Below are 18,511 nucleotides of genomic sequence, written 5' to 3'. Positions count from 1 at the left end.
AACAGTTATTTAGTCTTTACTGTCACTAACTTTGGAAATGAACAAATTTAAGTCTTGGCTTTCAGAGAAAAATGCTCACCATATTTCAACAAAGAATAAAATTATCTAACAGTAATTATAAACAAGCCAAATAAAGAAGGTAAGACTATACATTATAAAAACTTTTGAAGGACTAGACTAGTAGCAACAATCATTAATTTTAGCAAAAACTTTCAGTTAAAATTGTTTTCTGAAGCCAGATGCCTGTGGCACACGCTATTAATCCTACCTATTCAGGAGGCTGAGATCTGAGGATCCAGGTTCAAAGCCAGCCTGAGAAAGGAAAGTCTATGAGATTCTTATCTCCAGTTCATCAGCAAAAAGCCAGAAGTAAATGTGTAGCTTAAGTGGTATAGCACCAGTCTTGAGTTCAAACCCCAGTACTGGCACCAAATTTTAAAAAAAAATCTAAGATTTGAGACCAAACATCAAATATTAAGTAAAACATGACAATCGATTCAACCTGTACACTGGCTTATGCATTAAGTGCCATGCAAATCATAAAGGGTTCTTCCTCTTTTGGGCAGTTTTGAGGATTGAACTCGAGATCTACTACTTGAACTATGCCTCCAACCCATTGGTATTTTTCAAATAGGGTCTTGAGTTTATGCTGATGTCAGCCTGGACCACCCTCCACCTATTTTGCTTCCTGAGTAGCTGTGATAACAGGAGTGAGCCACCATGCTCAGCTTTTATTAGTTGAGGCTCATGAGGTTCCTCAAACTTTATGCCTGGGCTGGACTTGAACTTAATCTTGCAAGACGTTCAGACTATAGGTGTGAGCTTCTGTGCTTCACTACATAGCATTCTTATAATCTGTAACTGTAAAAGGAAAAAGAAAACGTCTTTTTTTATATAGTACCACCTAAATTTGAAGGTCTAGTGATGTATGAAATATACCAAAAAACTTTAGTAGAAAAAAGCCAAAGAAAACTAGTCTGTAATTATAATGCAACCTACATTTAGATTAAATATGCAGTCACATTTTCAGAAAACAATCATTTATTTATGATGATGAATAATGACTAAAATCATCCAGATATAAGCTAGAATGTTATAAATTTAGCAAAGAACAGATCATCTAAAGTCCTATCACCTAGGAAAGTAATTTACTTTATATTGAGCTTCTGGAATTTATAGGTAAAATCAATGCATATTTACAGAATACCTGCTGTACTCAGTAAGAAGGATAACAGGATACCCTGAGACACTCCTAGAACTCAGAGCGAAAGGCATAAAAGAGCTGCCCTTTTCCTTAAGCTTCTGAAACTCAGTGGTAACACAATGCAACTGGTCTTTGGAAACAAAATACCAGTGCAATGTTAAATTAGTAAGACTTTTTCTTTTAGATAGCTCATAATAGCTATTAAAGTGATTTCATAAAAACTTTCTAATTTTGTCTTCACAACAGCTTTCAGTAATCTTAAGACAACAGATCTGAATCAGCAAGGCTAAGACAACTTGTTCTCCAGCAAAGCTGGGTCAGAAGCTGAGTTGGTGTGTCAAGGTAAGGATAAATGACCTACGCATGCTGCAGCATCTCATCACAGGTACGTCCTCGATGTTCAAATGCCAGTGGAAAACTACTGAATAGAATAACCTGCACTTCAGTGACTCCCACACTGCTAATATAAAGAGCACAATACCTAAAGAGTCAAGAGCCCCCAATTCCATCCCCCAAAGAAAGAACCTCCAATAAACAGACTTAACTGAGGCAGCAACAAATGACATTCTGAAATGTTAATGTGTGGTTTATTAACTTAGTAAAACTACCAGCAATATAATTTCAAACTCTTAAAACATTGAGAGGATGCAATTAATGAAGGGGGCCACCCCCTCACACACAAAAAAGAGTCCGCAAATTACAAGTAACTTGGCCAAAAAAAAAAAGACAAACAAATTATGTGTAGTAAACATGGCACAAGTTAAGACAAACCATGAGAAAGAAGCAGCCATGTGTGTCATCCACTCATCCCCCCAAATGTTCATCTCTCTCATTCCACGCTATCCCACAAGCATCATCTCTTGCAGGTTCTGGGCTAGGTACTTTCAGAACACAGAGGAACAACATAAGGTGTAAGTAACATAGCTTAAAGTAACCCCCACTCGGTCACTCGGACATGCAATTCCTCACCCTTAAGTATAGGCAGACCTTGTGACTGCTTTCTATCCAACAGAAAAGAGCAAAAGTAAAGGGAATTTGTAAATATAATACAGGTCCTAAGTTGGTTGATTTTTAATTACTCAAAAGAGAACTTATTCTTGGCAAACATGAGTTAAACAAAACAAAGGGGGGATTGGAGCCTCCCTGAGTCAGAAGCTCTGATGCTAAAGGAAGATGTATAACTATTATGAATGTACAGCTCTAAATCAATGATTTCTGCCAACAACCACATAAACTTGCCAAATAACCCTGTGCCTCAGGTAAGTCTGTAGCCTAGACTGAGCCAGGGTGTAAAAATCATTTCAAAAAATAAACCCCGGAGAAGTTTTCAATCTATAACCAAAGTTGGCTTTAGAAACTTTATATGAAATACTATTACTCACTGGAATAGTAAGGAAATCACATTTGATAGTAATAATATATCATGTATAACATAGATCAGAGCAAAAACAAGAAAAGCTAGATGTCAATTTAGGCTAACTTGTGGGGCTGGGAATGTGGCCTAGTGGTAAAGTGTGTGCCTCGTATACATGAAGCCTTGGGTTCGATTCCCCAGCACCACATATATACAAAAAGGCCAGAAGTGGTGCTGTAGCTCAAGTGGCAGAGTGCTAGCCTTGAACAAAAAGAAGCCAGGGACAGTGCTCAGGCCCTGAGTTCAAGGCCCAGGACTGGCAAAAAAAAAAAATTTTAGGCTAACTTGTGTAAAACACTTGCTTTCGTTATTAAAGAGTATTGAATCTGGGGTTATGGCTCATGTGGTAAAGGCACTAAGTTCAAACTCCAGTACCAAAGGAAAGTTATTAAAATGAGTGCCTTTAGAAGTGCTATGTGACATCACTTCTAGGCCTTTTGGCTAAGATCAAGTGTAGAAGTGCTATGTGAGGAATGCAGGTTTTCATTTGTGATGTCAATAGATGGCTTATTCATAATTTTGTTCAATTAAAAAGCAAAACAGGGCTGGGGATATAGCCTAGTGGCAAGAGTGCCTGCCTCGGATACACGAGGCCCTAGGTTCGATTCCCCAGCACCACATATACAGAAAACGGCCAGAAGCGGCGCTGTGGCTCAAGTGGCAGAGTGCTAGCCTTGAGCGGGAAGAAGCCAGGGACAGTGCTCAGGCCCTGAGTCCAAGCCCCAGGACTGGCAAAAAAAAAAAAAAAAGCAAAACAGGCCTTCCTTTCACAGAAAGGGCTTTGTCTAGATAGTCTGATACAATCACTGGGTTGATGGTGAAGACTAGACTTTGGTAAGTAGGCTTACAGAAGGTATTTCCATGAACAAGTCTGCTATGAAGATCTTGATATAAGCTACAAATAGAAAATTCACAGCAGTGTTCTAAATTATTTAAATTTGCAACTGAGTACCTTCATAGTAAGAGTTTTACTAACTCTTAGCATTGATTATCTTCTCTCTGGAAATACTAGGCATACAAACAATATACGTACAAACAATATAAAGTGTTAAATGAAACTGAAAAGCTATGCAAGCATTCACATCATGTTTAATCTACACCAATCCCTACTGGTTAGGCTTAGGGTGAGAGTTACAGCACTATTATTGGGACCATGCTTTTGCAACTGAGACCTTTAGCTCTGTACTGTTTTTATTTGAGTACAAATCAGTCTCTTCCAGGGCTTTGCCAGATCTTCACATACTACTGCTCCAGAGTACCTCTCAGAAATGGCACCACACACAACAAGCAATTCCTCACTCCAACATGCTGAGGCACGGGACTGCAAGTGTGGGGGGGGGGAGGTTGGGGGGGAGAGGCGTGTGTGCGTGCATGCCTGCTAGGTGTTTAAAAAGGAAATAAACGATTTCAACAATGGATTTCCATCAATAAATGGATTTCTATCAGAGTAGATGGAATCTCTAGTTGCTTTTCAGTTTGCACACAAATTTTTAGATTTGTTATACAGTGCTTTTCTCAATAATGAATAAACACTTCACACCTAAATTGACTCCTACAACAGTATTTTTAGGTTGGTTGTTTAAAAAGCCTCATTTTCCCATAGGAAACAATGCAAAATAGTAAGGTTCTATCATGAACATCATAGTGCTAAATTTTTATATCAAACAATGGTAACTGAACTGTGTGTATCTCTCTCTCTCCTACTCTCTAAGGCTTATTAATGGTGGTATAAACTGAATGATATTACAGCATTCTAGGACCTAAGAAAGTATTGAAGACAAAGCAATAAAAACTATTGAATGTTTGCTGATTATTTCTTTTCTTTTTTTTAGGTCTGAGAATAGACCTTGAACTCAGTATCTGCCACTCTTGTTCATTGGCTAGTGCTCTACCAACTGACACATGCTTCCAGCCCTGAATGTTTATTAAATGATATTCTTACATAACTACTTCAGAAGTTCAAAATTTTTAGCAGCATTACTGTGCTGGTTCTGCTTTTTCCAATATTTCTTTTCTTTTGCCAGTCTTGGGCCTTGAACTCAGGGCCTGAGCACTGTCCCTGGCTTCTTTTTGCTCAAGGCTAGCACTCTGCCACTTGAGCCACAGAGCCACTTCTGGCCATTTTCTATATATGTGGTGCTAAGGAATCAAACCCGGGGGTTCATGTATACAAGGCAAGCACTCTTGCCACTAGGCCACATTCCCAGCCCCTTTTTCCAATATTTCTAAGGCCTTCCCAGTGGGCCTTTCTGAAGGTTCCTCACCTGAACCATCAAACCCACAAAGGATCTGAGTGATGTCCTTAATTCCCCCAAGGATAATGCAGAACCCATATTTTCCAAGCTTCACATGTAAAAAGTTAATGGTTTTGCCCAAACAGGTGTATGAGGCCTGTCCTCCAAGAATGCTACTAGAGAAAGGATGCTAGACAAACCACTATGCTGCTTGGTATCCATTAGTACAAATGAGGCATATAAATACTCTTATGATGGCTTTTGATAATGGTTTACAAATACAACCACTATGCAATAATGTTCCAGTGCATTTGCTTTTTCTATACAAATACCTATGCAGGCAGCAAGTTACAAAACTATCTTAGTCCCCACCAAAGTATAGTGTGTAAATTTAACCACTTGAAAGGCAAACCACAACGGAAATTGTTAGGGAACCACCCAAAAACAGTTTTGAAAAAAGAATCTATTTCTCATATATGACTACTTGAAAATATAGTAGCTTTCTACATTAAAAAAAAAAATTACAGTCTGCTTACAAACAGTTTAATTAGGAATCAGGAAGAATTTTCAAAAAGGATTATCTTGTTCAAATCCTGTATGCAAGAACACTTACTACTTAAAAATGTCAAATGCATAATTTCTGTTTTATTAGTCTACTTTTAAAAAGTTTCTTACTCTAATGACCATCACTTAGCATCTCAGAAAAACCTGTATCTTTTGCCTCAAAAAAAGTCCAGGGTCAGTTTCTTCAATATGATAAGGAACATCATTATTTTTAAAGTTTTTATAGCAAAAACACTTTTGATTATAAAGATTTTACTTTCTTTTTATATTCAAATGATTCTGGTCAAAGTACAGATGCAACACATGGTAGATAACAAAAAATCTATTAACAAATAAATAAAATCTAGTAAAGCTTGTTACCACACTGGTAACAAAGCTCATTTCTGTGTTGTTTGTATTTTTATTCATCATATATACATCATTCAGTGAAAAAAATCAAGCTACAGATACATGTACATGGCATCATTTTAAATTATGAACTTACTGTCAATTCCAATTTATCTTACTACTGGAAGTAAAGGAATGACCATCCTGAAATTTCTAACAGAAAGTATGTTTTCAGAAAATAAAAAATTATATTCTCAAAGTTACAGTCAATCTTCTTTTTACAGGGAAATAAAATGTACCACAGTATAATCCTGTTTCACCCAGAATTCTGATCACCCATTTTCTAAGAAGAACTACCTTAGAAATCACCTTCAACCTTTAAAAATAATGACTATACTTTTGGACAGCTGTACTTCATTTGAAAACTTGCAGTGCTGTGGTGGTAATGGCTAAGATGGCTAAGCTTAACAAGGCATTTTGTAGATGTTCACAATGTTTAATGGCAATGCACCCGTATAATGTAAGGAGTTCAGGTGAACAGTACTTATGCAATTTCTGAATGTGATGTCTTGACTTCCTTTTACTGCTTAGTACTTTCAGTATTTTCCATGTTTTTTTATAATTATATTTTACAATGTTCAGAAAAGGTTTAAAGAAGTCTAAGAATAACATTTCATATACATAACAGGTGAGGGGAACAATGGGTAATTTCTTCCTCAACTTTTACTGTACGTTACCAAGTGTGTCAAGCTAACTATTTCGCTAACTTGTTTTGTTTTGGTTTGGTTTTTGCCAGTCCTGGGGCTTGAACTCAGGGCCTGAGCACTGTCCCTGGCTTCTTTCTGCTCAAGGCTAGCACTCTGCCACTTGAGCCACAGTGCCACTTCTGGCTTCTTTTCTATACATGTGGTGCTGAGGAATCGAACCTAGGGCTTCATGTATACGAGGTGAGCACGTTACTACTAGGCCATATTCCAAGCCCTATTTCACTAACTTTAAGTGGGCTCCTTTTGTTGTTTTTTTGTTTGTTTGTTTTGGGTTTTTGGGGGGTGTTTTTTTTTTTGTTTTTTTTTTTGCCAGTCCTGGGTCTTAAACTCAGGGCCTGAGCACTGTCCCTGGCTTTCTTTTGCTCAAGGCTAGTACTCTACCTCTTGAGCCAAGCGCCACTTCCAGATTTTTCTGTTTATGTGGTGCTAAGGAATGGAATCTAGAGCTTCATGCATGCTAGACAAGCACTCTTATCACAAAACCACATTCCCAGCCCAAGTGGGCTGCTTTAAAATGCATAATTTTCATGAACTCCTCAGCCTCTTCCCTGAATATGGAGAATGTGTAAGAAGTGGCTACCACCCTGGACTCACCCTGGAGCTTGCAGTGAGAGACTAACCTTCAACTCCTTTAAGACTACTCCCAATCTCCCTCCCCATTCCCCTGAAGGCCACACCCATCAGAAGACTCCACCCTCTCCCCACCTGCAATGCCAGGTGTTCCCCTTCAGTCACTGCAGTGTGTGCTGGGGCTCCTCTCTATTGCTATTGCTTTCATTGTCCTTGACCGAAATATCCACGAAGACAATCCATCCAACCTTTTACGTTCCTCACCTCTAGAATTAAAACTTCAGACCTGAGACCTCAATGTTAAGCATTTCAGAATCTGAATAAGTCTCTCTACTTCTGGATTATTCCTTCAGTACCACACAGCTCTTACTAAAGAACCTGTAAACCACTAAGTTTTAAGAGTCTTCCAATCTTACTTTTCCACTATAACCCCTGCCTTGTTCCTTTCTCACTGTCAGTACTCACTAGATAAAAATGCCAAACTTATTAAGTCCAACTCTTGATCAATTCCCTAACTTTTACTGTACTTGATAAGAAAGCTGGAGATTCCCTACAACTGTGCAGATTATTTCCCCTTTAAATTCAAGACCATTAACCCCAAAGGTCCTCAGTGCTGTGGGGCAATCTCACTGCTCCTCAGAACTGCAGAAGGCTTGACAGCTGACTGCAGCTGCTAGTCATGTCTTCCCCCTCCTGTTCTCTATAGGGCTATTCTTCATTCTTATCACTTCTTGAGTGTCTGATCTGTCAGCTAAGCACCATCCCCAGGAGCTGTTACTAGGGCTGATTATCCCTTCCAGAGGGAAATGCTTTTTGGCAGGGCCTCTAAGACAATGCGATTCTGATCTTTCTTTCCTCCTCATCCTACTCCTACTCACTTTGCTCCTCCTTGTTGCTCTGTCTCCTGTCCTCACCTCTCTCAGGGCTGTCCTCACTCCTCTTCTCACCCCAGCTCACAGCTTTCAACAGCACATAGGAGCTATATCTTTCACCCCAACCTGGGCCCTACACTGCTCTCATTTCACTCCAGCTACACACACCCAGCAGGTTGCTGCCTGAGTGCCTTTGTGTGTGAAATCCCTCCACTAGGAATGCTCTTCCTCTAACAGAGCCATGTCCTCCTCTTTCCATTCAGGTCTGTTCAATGTCACCACATGCAGTGGGCTTCTCAGGCCTTTCTGGGACACCACTTTCCTAGCCCTACTCACCCACTGACATTACAATGTGTATTTGCATATTCATTTACTTCACTCGCTGTCTCCCCCGTAATGATGTCAGCTCATGAGGATAAAGTCCTTGCCTATGTTGTTAAGTGCCTGGCACAGAGTGGACACCACAATATTTGTTGAACAATTTTAAGTTAGATTACAGTTATCTATTCTTTCTAGAAAGCAGGATTATGAACTACTTCAATAGCTAAATTATACTGTTCAACAATGAATTTTTGTACAACCAGCATGTATTACTTTGGTTACCAGATAAAAAGAATACAAATTTTGAAAGCTTAGCATTAAAAGAAATCCAATTATACCACACACACACACATACTCACACATGTATATAAAACATATATGTGTATATACACACACATATATATATATTATAAAAATGTTGACACTTTGGTCAGTAGGACCTAGACAAAGATGACAAATAGGTTTTATCACTGGAAGCCAACTGTTGGCTGGTCTGTTAGTTGTGGCTAGCACTATTTTGGAAGGAAGAGTACCATACCACGGGATATTTTCTAAGAAAATAAGAAGGGGAGTAGTGCATTCAGTTGGAAACTTCATACGGTTAGTTTGGTCTTACGATTAGCTGACCACTACCAAGAATTCCAGTTTTGAACATTCACTACCCCCTTGAAAATTTCCACATAAATATCTACTGAGAAATCCCAAACTTGCACCGATTCAACAGAATTTCTGTTGGAAAAAACTTGGAAAAAACATTCCTCCTAGCCTTCTCTTTCAACAAAAACTCCTCCAATTCAGCCAGGTAAAATCTCTACAAAGCATCCTGATTTCCCTGTTCACACAGCCCTGGCCATGCTCTCAAACCATGAGCAAGTCTTCCTAGCTCTACTCACAGAGACTTAGCCAACTTTATCCCTCATTATCTCTAATTTCTAGATTAGTACCTTAGACCAAACAACCATGGCTTCTCACCCGGCCCATGGTAATAACTTTGTACCTGCTCTGCCTGTTAGTACTTGTAATCCTCCCCACACTATAGTACAAAGAATTTTTAAAAATAGTGTCACTCTTTTATGATTTCCCACTGCAATGAGTGGAAAATAATAAAATCCATACTGTAAGCCCTGCATTGCCCTTCCTGGCTTATTTCTCCAATTTTATCTCAGCCACTCTGTAATTCCTACATGTCACCCACACTGGCCTCTTTGCTGTGCCAGAGTTGTCTTCAGTACAGTAAGTGTATGCTGGTCTTTTAGACTAGGAAGATTTTCCTTCATCAAACTCTCATGTGACATTAGATCTCAGCTTAAAGACTCCTTCAGAATCGAAAGTCACAACTTGAGCACCATATTATCCTATTTTAGCTCTGCACAAACAAATGATTGATATTTGAATGGTTTGTTAATTTGATTCTCTCTCCCCTACTGTCATATAAGGTCAAAACAGGAGGGATCTTGTCTATCTCAGCCCCCTGACTAGAAAGGTATAATTACTAATATATTTGCTAGAGATGATTTGTGCATATTTTAAAAGAATGGGTTACAACTTGGTTAAAAAAAATACTGTGTTGTATTCATTCATTTATATTTGTGTACAAATAAATAAACAAAACTAAGTAATTCTGCTACTTAGAACTCCATGGGGGGCGGGGGGGACAAAAAGTAATTCTCCTGAGGTTGATAAAAACATGGTTCTTCTTATTCAAGGTTAGTATGTCAGCTTTTGTTCCAGGCAGAATTGGATGCTCATTGTAAAACAATGGGAACAGTTTGCCTTCACAGAGCATGAGAAAGGCAGTAACACTGACTCTATGCACATGGTAAACAAATGCCATGAAAGGGTACTGTGGTAGGCGTGAAATGGTTGTGCTTCACCTCACCTGGGAGGTAGAGAATCAGGAGACATTTCCTGCGAAGGAACCATTTACACTAAATCTGATCTGGTTCTTTTTTTTTTTGGCCAGTCCTGGGCCTTGAACTCAGGGCCTGGCCACTGTCCCTGGCTTCTTTTTGCTCAAGGCTAGCACTCTGCCACTTGAGCCACAGTGCCACTTCTGGCCATTTTCTACATATGTGGTGCTGGGGAATCGAACCTAGGGCTTCATGTATGCAAGGCAAGCACTCTTGCCACTAGGCCATATTCTCATTAAATCTGATCTGGAAGACTGAAAGTCCTAGGGGGCGACTGGGGGGGGGGGAGGGAGAGGGAGGGGATGTGCTGGAGAAGGATCTGGCATGAAATGTAAGAGGAAATATGAGCAAAGCCTGGAAACTAGAGAACTCAAACACACTTAAGGAATTTCCCTCTGCCTGGAAAGCCAGAAGTGAGAGCAAGATGGAAGAGGAAAACAGTAAGAAGTTGGGACTTTTCCTGAGGGGAGGAGTCAAGAACTAGTTTAAAACAAGATCATTTTATATGTCACATAATTTTCATCAGAGAAACATCATTTTAGCCACTGGGAGAAGTTTAGAGGGACAGAGTGGTCAACTTGGAGATTGTCAGTCATCCAAACAAGACATAACAGTAGTCCAATTAGGGTAATGATAGTGGAGAGAAAAGTAAATACTGAGATGGTACTCTTTAAAAAAGTGTTAGAAACAAGACTACAATACATAACAAAAAAAATAATATAAAAGCCTCAATAAAGAGGGCCACATGTAAAAGTCAGAAATTGCTCAGGAGTCAAGCTTTCTGGACTATGAACCATCTATGCTGAACTCAGCAAGTAGATTTCCTAGATGAAGAAAAGGCGTTCTAGGCTTTAGAAAGCTTTTCATTACAACAGAGCTGTTTCCTTGTACAAATAACATTAAGAAATTTAAAAGTCACCTGAACGTTCAACATCTTTAGAACCTTAAACATCTCCATTTAGGACCAGTTTTAACATTAGCATTTTACCACAATCAGTTACAATCACCCTTCTCAACTATTAAAAAAAATCATAATATGACCTCCATTTGTCTTTGTTATCATTATGATGAAAATTTTACTGAATAAAATATGGAAAAATAAAAACAATCTTATTAAGACATATTATGCAAATTTCTAAGTAACTAAAGATAGCCAAATAAAGGAACACTTATTTATAAGTAACCTTAATACTCTGACTTTCAAAAGTATCCCAGGATAAAAGAAACTAAGCACACAATAACTCAGCAAACGTTATGAGAATTCACATACCAACACACATATTTATCTCAGCAAGAATTTTTTTTTTTTTTTATAAACTATTTTGTTTTTGTTTTTTTGGTTTTTTTTCTCAAATTTTTATTGTCAAACTGATGTACAGAGAGGTTACAGTATCATACGTTGGGCATTGGATACATTTCTTGTACTGTTTGTTACCTTGTCCCTCATGCCCCCCTCCCTCCCCCCTTCCCCCCCCCCCAGTGTTCAGTTCACTTACACCAGACAGTTTTGCAAGTATTGCTTTTGTTGTTATTTCTCTTTTTTTACCCTGTGTCTCTCAAATTTGGTATTCCCTTTCAATTTCCTACTTCCAATACCAGTAAACACGGTTTCCAATATACTCAGATAAGATTACAGAGATAGTGTAGGTACAACCATAGGAAGGTGATACAAGAGCATCATCAATAATAGAAACTACACATACACCTAGGACGTTGAAAGTAGTTACAACTGTGATATATCAATTGTTTCCATAACATGGAGTTCATTTCACTTAGCATCATCTTATGTGTTCCTAAGGGTATAGCTATTGGGCCTTGTGAACCTCTGCTATGGCTTGCCTAAACCTGTACTAATTATTCCCAATAAGGGAGGCCATAGAGTCCATGTTTCTTTGGGTCTGGCTCACTTCACTTAGTATAACTTTTTCCAAGTCCTTCCATTTCCTTACAAATGGAACAATGTCATTCTTTCTGATAGAGGCATAAAATTCCATTGTGTATATGTACCACATTTTCCTGATCCATTCATCTATGGAGGGGCATCTGGGTTGGTTTCAGATTCTCTCAGCAAGAATTTTTATGAGATTTCTGCAACATAATCATGACTTTAAAAATAGTTCTAGCAGTTATGACTTTTCTACTTGCATTTGATCATCTAAGATAGATATCTAGATATAGGTAACTAGATATAGATGTTAACTATAACATTCCAACTATACTTAATACATATCCAATGCTTTACACTACACACACAGTGTAAGATTTAGGAAAATGACTGCTGATTTATGATAAAAAAAAACTTTACCAAATAGAAAGAAGGAATATCTACCTCCAAGAGAGAAATAAGTAAGAAACACAGAAATAACTATGAAGATAAAGAGGATCTACTAAGAAGTTCTGAAGGATCAAAGGGAAAACAATATCTTTGTTTGTATTTTTTAATCTATAATTTGAGTAGTAGATTTACTACCTTTCTCTGACTTATAGTTTGAAGTAACACAGTGTAGCACTTACCTTACAACAATAAGCATAGCTATGAGGATTGAACAGATAGGATCTGCTATCATCAAACCAAAATTCTGCATCATAATAGCAGAGGCAATAACACCAATACTCCCAAGTGTATCTGCCAAAATGTGTAAAAATACACCTAGGGGAAAGCAGGACATAAGTTATCTACATCTGTACAAATTAAAATGGCAGTACTTCTTAGAACTGTACTCTTAATTTCATGGAAAACTAAACATTGATTTGAAAACCCCTTAGTATAACCACTGTTTAAGTTATTTAACAAGACAATAACAATTTATTAACCTAAATAATCTTTTCATTTATAAATCAACAGGTGTTTAAATCCAAATCGTAAATTATACTTCCTTCTTTCCTTCCTCCATCCCTCTCTCCCTCTCTCCTTCTTCCCTCTTTCTCTTCCTCCCTTCTTGCTTGTTTCTTCTTTCCTACTGTTGTTGAGATAGTGTCTCATAATACACTCAGTCCTACAGCCCCAGCAAGCATGGCTTGTTTTGTAGCCCAGGACAGCCTCAAATTTGCCATCCTCCTTCCCAAGCCTTCTGAACACTGGGATTACAACATTTGGTGTACATGCTCTCAATAAATAGTAGTATATCAAATGAAGAAGTAAACAAATTGTTTATTAAAATGTTCTGTAAACATTTGCTTCTGATTCAAAAGAGTACATACAAAAGTTAAATAAAATAATGATTTGGGGGAAGTAACAGCATTAGACTTTTAAAAATTCTCAAGAAACCATTGTAATCCCAAATACACATGCACATAGCACCCTCTGCTGGTAACTAAAATCATTACCATCTAGGACTAGAATTTCCTATGGACCCTAACAGCTTGTATAAAAAAAAAGGCAACAGGAGGCCATATTTAACTTCCTTTCCTCTCACCTGTGATTTTTCAATATGTGTGTGTGTATGTGTATTGTTAAAGTTAATTATAGCATTGGCATAGGTGCACCTGAAATAATTATTGTATCTCAACTAAGACTGTTCTAAAACAATTGTACATATTTTATAAATGGAATATTAGTGTCTACAACACACAATAAAGCCCTCTGAAAGTAAATTCTTAAGTATGGAAGAACATATTATCAGTGGAAAACAAAAGTATCAGACCAAAAACCAGCTGCAGTAGTAACTGGATCAGTAGGTACAGGACAGGGAGCTGGGGATTTGAAAACCTTGACCAGAAAGTGAATGGAGACACAGAGCCAATGACAAGCTTGTTTTTCTCGTTTGTCAAGCTGTGCAAGGTACCATTTCATATGACATGTGCACTCCTGTATAGTTATCAGCTAATGCCAACACACATGACAGAAGCCTTGCCTGCACTTCATCTTTTAGCTCTAAACTTCCCCACAGAATTGGACATGCTGAATGATATTTTTGGAAAAATTATAACGACGCAACAACAGCAAATGTACTACCTCAAGTGTTACTAGAGACATGAGCCTGGGGATTTATACACTAAATCAGAGGATAAAGCCAATCAACAAAGGAATATTGGCTGACCTACCTAGTAGGACATATAGAGTAATCACTAAGTAGGCAAACACTTTCAAGTGTAGTTTAATTATATAGTTTTCTTAAGCACTCCAGACAACTAAAACATATAAAATTGGATTCATACAATTGAGAAATACACAAATAGCCTGTCTTACCTTGTAAAATCTGTCTACTGGGTCCTGTTGTTTCTTTTACAGAAGGGCCATCTGTAGAGAATAAAGTTAAATTATTTTACAATTTTTTTGCATTCATTCAGAGTCCTTTTCATTCAAATGTATCATGAAGGATGTGTGACTATGTGGCCACACAGACCTACAAAATTATTTTCAAAGTTTAGTAAAATAAGTAAGTAGAGATAAAGTTCAATAAAGGTAATTTTAATGCATTTTGGAAATTATTGAATTAAAAACTCTTAAGAAGCATAAGAAACTCAAAACAGTATGGAAGTTTGCTAATAAAATACCTTCTAGTACTTTTACAATTGGAAATGTCAGAGAACATTAAATTTATTACTGAAATTTTAAGAGCTCCAGGACAGGAATCAGTGTAACTTGACTATGGTGAACAAACTACTTTTTTAATAGTTTCTACATGGACATGGCAAGTTTTCTATACAGATGAGAGAAAAACCATCGCTGCAACTTTGCATTTAATGAAGGAAAAGTAAAAATAATACCATGATTTCTATACTCAAATACAGTGAAAGTAACAAGTCACCTTTTCATGGAAGCAGAAAACAGGTAAATAAGCTTAAGATGTGCAACCTTTTTGGCTAAGCAGGCATGGGGAACCTGTAGCCCACCAGCCATTGAAGGCCCTGGAAATCATGACAGAAGAGACACTGTTTCTCATTGGCTACCCATAACCCATCAGCCTTTACGGATAATTTTTATGTTATATCCAAATGGCCTTTGGCAAGAAAAAGGTTCCCCACCCCTGAACGAATTGTCAGGACAGACAATGTTTCTGATAAGGACTAAGAATGACTGCCTGTAGTTAGTCATTTTGGCTGACAGCACCAAAGAGCTGTCCAACGCAATCTCATTACTGCAGCCCTGACAGAGCATGTACCTGGGTTCTGGAACATTACAGAAGAACTGGGGGAAAAAAACACAAACAAATAAAAACAAAACATGAGACTGTTACCACACACTGTCATCAAAAGACAGCGACAAGTACAACTATTGTAAAAAGTTCAGTTGTTATCAAGGCACAGACTGCTGTCTATAGCTAGATCTAGATGAAGTTATCCTTGGGTTTTTTTTGTGTGTTTTTTTTTTTCCAGTCCTGGGGCTTGAACTCAAGGCCTGAGCTCTGTCCCTGGCTTCTTTTTGCTCAAGGCTAACAACACTCTACCACTTGAGCCACAGTGTCACTTCTGGCTTTTTCTATATATGTGGTGCTGAGGAATCAAACCCAGGGCTTCATGTATGCGAGGCAAGCACTTTACCACTAGGCCATATTCCCAGCCCAATAAAGTTATTTTTGACATCAGTGTTTTGAAAGTACCATTCTATTATACTAAAAGTTACATAAAATAACCTAATTCCCAGCTATGTAAATCAAATCATCTTCTTAGTTATATAACTTATCTGTGGCAGAGACTAGATAATTGCTTGGCAAAGCCACTTCTTTTCTTTCCTTGGGTATACAGCTAACCAGCAGTCCCTAGACCCACTCCAGTCAAGCGCTAGAGTGTGGTTGAGCTGTAGACCAAGGTGTGTGTGAACTGCAAGCCACTCCAAGGCTCCTAAGAATGTTCAGCTTGAGAATGGCAGGGAATCCAGCAAATCCAAGTGTGGGAATTCCATGGAAAGGAGCCCAGATCCCCAATTGCCATGAGGAACAGTTCCCACATTCTACTAACTCATTAAGAGCAATTCATAAATCCTTCTGCTAACACTATTGAATCTGAGTGGCTTTATTTACTTGTTCATTTTTTAATACACCTGGCTTTATGCATGGTGCGGCATTCTAATAAATACAGCGTTTACAATACTTCCCAGTCAGACTATGTGTCTTCTAGATAAAAGGAAACGATGGCCCTGTTACAATGAATCCCATGGTGGACTTACAGAAAACTAAAGGTGGAAAAATAGTTAACAGCACAAATTTTAAGGACTGCAACCCCATGTTCAGACCCTAAGTTTTCAATTTATTCATTACTATGATTTATTTGTGCCTTGGTCATGAGAACAAAAACTTTATCTCATTAGTCCATGAGGAAATTGTAAAAGGTAAGACATGTAAAATACTTATTCTATTTCTGGCAACTTATTGCACATTCAAAACACCTACTAGGGGGCTGGGAGTATGGACTAGTGGCAAGAGTGCTTGCCTCGTATACATGAGCCCCTAGGTTTGATTCCTCAGCACCACATATACAGAAAATGGCCAGAGGTGGTGCTGTGACTGAAGTGGCAGAGTGGTAGCCTTGAGCAAAAAAGAAGCCAGGGACAGTGCCCTGAGTTCACAGCCTAGGACTGGCCAAAAAAAAAACACCTACTAGGGGGCTGGGAATACGGCCTAGTGGCAAGAGTGCTTGCCTTGTATACATGAAGACCTGGTTTCGATTCCCCAACACCACATATATAGAAAACGGCCAGAAGTGGCACTGTGGCTCAAGTGGCAGAGTGCTAGCCTTGAGTAAAACAAAGCCAGGGACAGTGCTCAGGCCCTGAGGCAAGCTCCAGGGATGGCAAAAAAAAAAAAAAAAAAAAAAACACCTACTAGGGCGGGAGGGGAAAAAAAACCCTACTAATAATCAATATTGCTTATTAGGATGATGATTATGGGAGTAGTTTTGGGCTATTAAGAATGTTTACCTCTCAGAAAACAAACATAAAATGGTATTTGCTCCAAGTCTTCTAATACATGGGCAGTATTTGTGTTAAAACCTTTTCTAGTAAATTTAAAGAAAAAAAAAGCCTATCTAAAGATCAAAATTTGATTTAAACTCTTTTAAAACTACAGGATGAGCATCCCTTATCTAGATTTCAAGTGGCTGAAAAATCTGAGACTATATGATATTCAAAGTTCAGTGTATGGAGCATTTCAGAGTTTGGATTAGGTATGCTCACCTGGCAAAGCCTATGTAAGTACTCAAGAAAACCATCAGAGAGCACTGAGCTCCCACTCATCCTGGGTAAAGACCACTCAGCCTGTATTGCTTATTTAGGGTTGAAAATTATCACCGCAAGATAGTAAAAGAACAAACAAACCTATAAACATATATGGTACAAACACAGTGATAAACACAATGTTTAATGAGTTAATGAGTTAATCTATATGCCAGGACTGGGCTAGAATCTTGTAACTACAAAGATCAATAAGACATAGTTCTCATTCTTAAGAAACTTGTAGGGGGCTGGGAATATGGCCTAGTGGCAAGAGTGCTTGCCTTGTATACATGAGGCCATGGGTTCGATTCCTCAGCACCACATAAACAGAAAAGGCCAGAAGTGGCACTATGGGCTCAAGAGGTAGAGTGCTAGCCTTGAGCAAAGAGAAGCCACGGACAGTGCTCAGGCTAGTCCAGGACTAGCAAAAAAAAAACAACAAAAAAAACTTGTAGTCTTTTTAAGGAGAAACACAATACAAACTAATTTCATTAACCTATGGCTTGTTTGTCTTTTCAATTTCAATTTTGTCTATGTTGAATGGCATCAACAATTAGTTGAAATTCCCTTAGGCTGACTCTAGAGTTACATAATCACATTTTACAATCATTCCACTAAATATGAAAGTTGTTCACAATTTGGTTAAGGAGTAAAGTATTCTACACATGAAAGGGACCCAAATTCTAGTTCACCAAATTCAAAAGCTTTTCTAAAACTGATTGGCCTGAGAATGTCAATTCTTCTGTCTTTTAGCTATACAGAATCTTAATATGTTGCATAGCTCAAGAGATACAAAAAAAAAGCCCAGGACAACATTAAAGGGACCCCTTGAAATGATGCTATGCTGGTCACCAAATCCTTTCATAGGCAATACAGTTCCTAACTCTTTGCTTTTGATACAATGTAGGCATTAGTTAGTGAAAGTCTCAATTAGTCACTCTCCTTAAAAAGTTTGACAATAGGGCTGGGAATGTGGCTTAGTGGTAGAGTGCTTGCATAGCATGCATGAAGCCCTGGGTTCAATTCCTCAGTATCACATACACAGAAAAAACTAGAAGTGGTAGAGTGCTACCTTTAAGCAAAAGAAGCTCAGAGTTCAAGCCCCACGACTGGCAAAAAAAAAAAAAAAAAAAAAATAGTTTGATGATACATCACCATAACTTTTGGGACATAAT

General features: G+C 38.2%; 1 protein-coding gene across 1 annotated transcript in view; it reads right to left on the bottom strand.

The window, feature by feature from the left end:
• Slc30a7 (solute carrier family 30 member 7) overlaps positions 1 to 18,511 on the bottom strand; it is a 56,481-nt gene that overhangs the window by 19,741 nt on the left and 18,229 nt on the right. The window contains exons 7-8 of the mRNA XM_048352052.1: positions 14,373 to 14,423; positions 12,698 to 12,833 (exon numbers count right to left, since the gene is read on the bottom strand). Of these exons, the coding sequence (XP_048208009.1) occupies positions 12,698 to 12,833; positions 14,373 to 14,423 (187 nt within the window). The remainder of the gene's footprint in view (positions 1 to 12,697; positions 12,834 to 14,372; positions 14,424 to 18,511) is intronic.

The sequence above is a fragment of the Perognathus longimembris genome, chromosome 7, assembly GCF_023159225.1.
Source record: "Perognathus longimembris pacificus isolate PPM17 chromosome 7, ASM2315922v1, whole genome shotgun sequence".
Classification (NCBI taxonomy): domain Eukaryota; kingdom Metazoa; phylum Chordata; class Mammalia; order Rodentia; family Heteromyidae; genus Perognathus; species Perognathus longimembris.
This window is presented reverse-complemented; position numbering and strand designations above follow the sequence as displayed.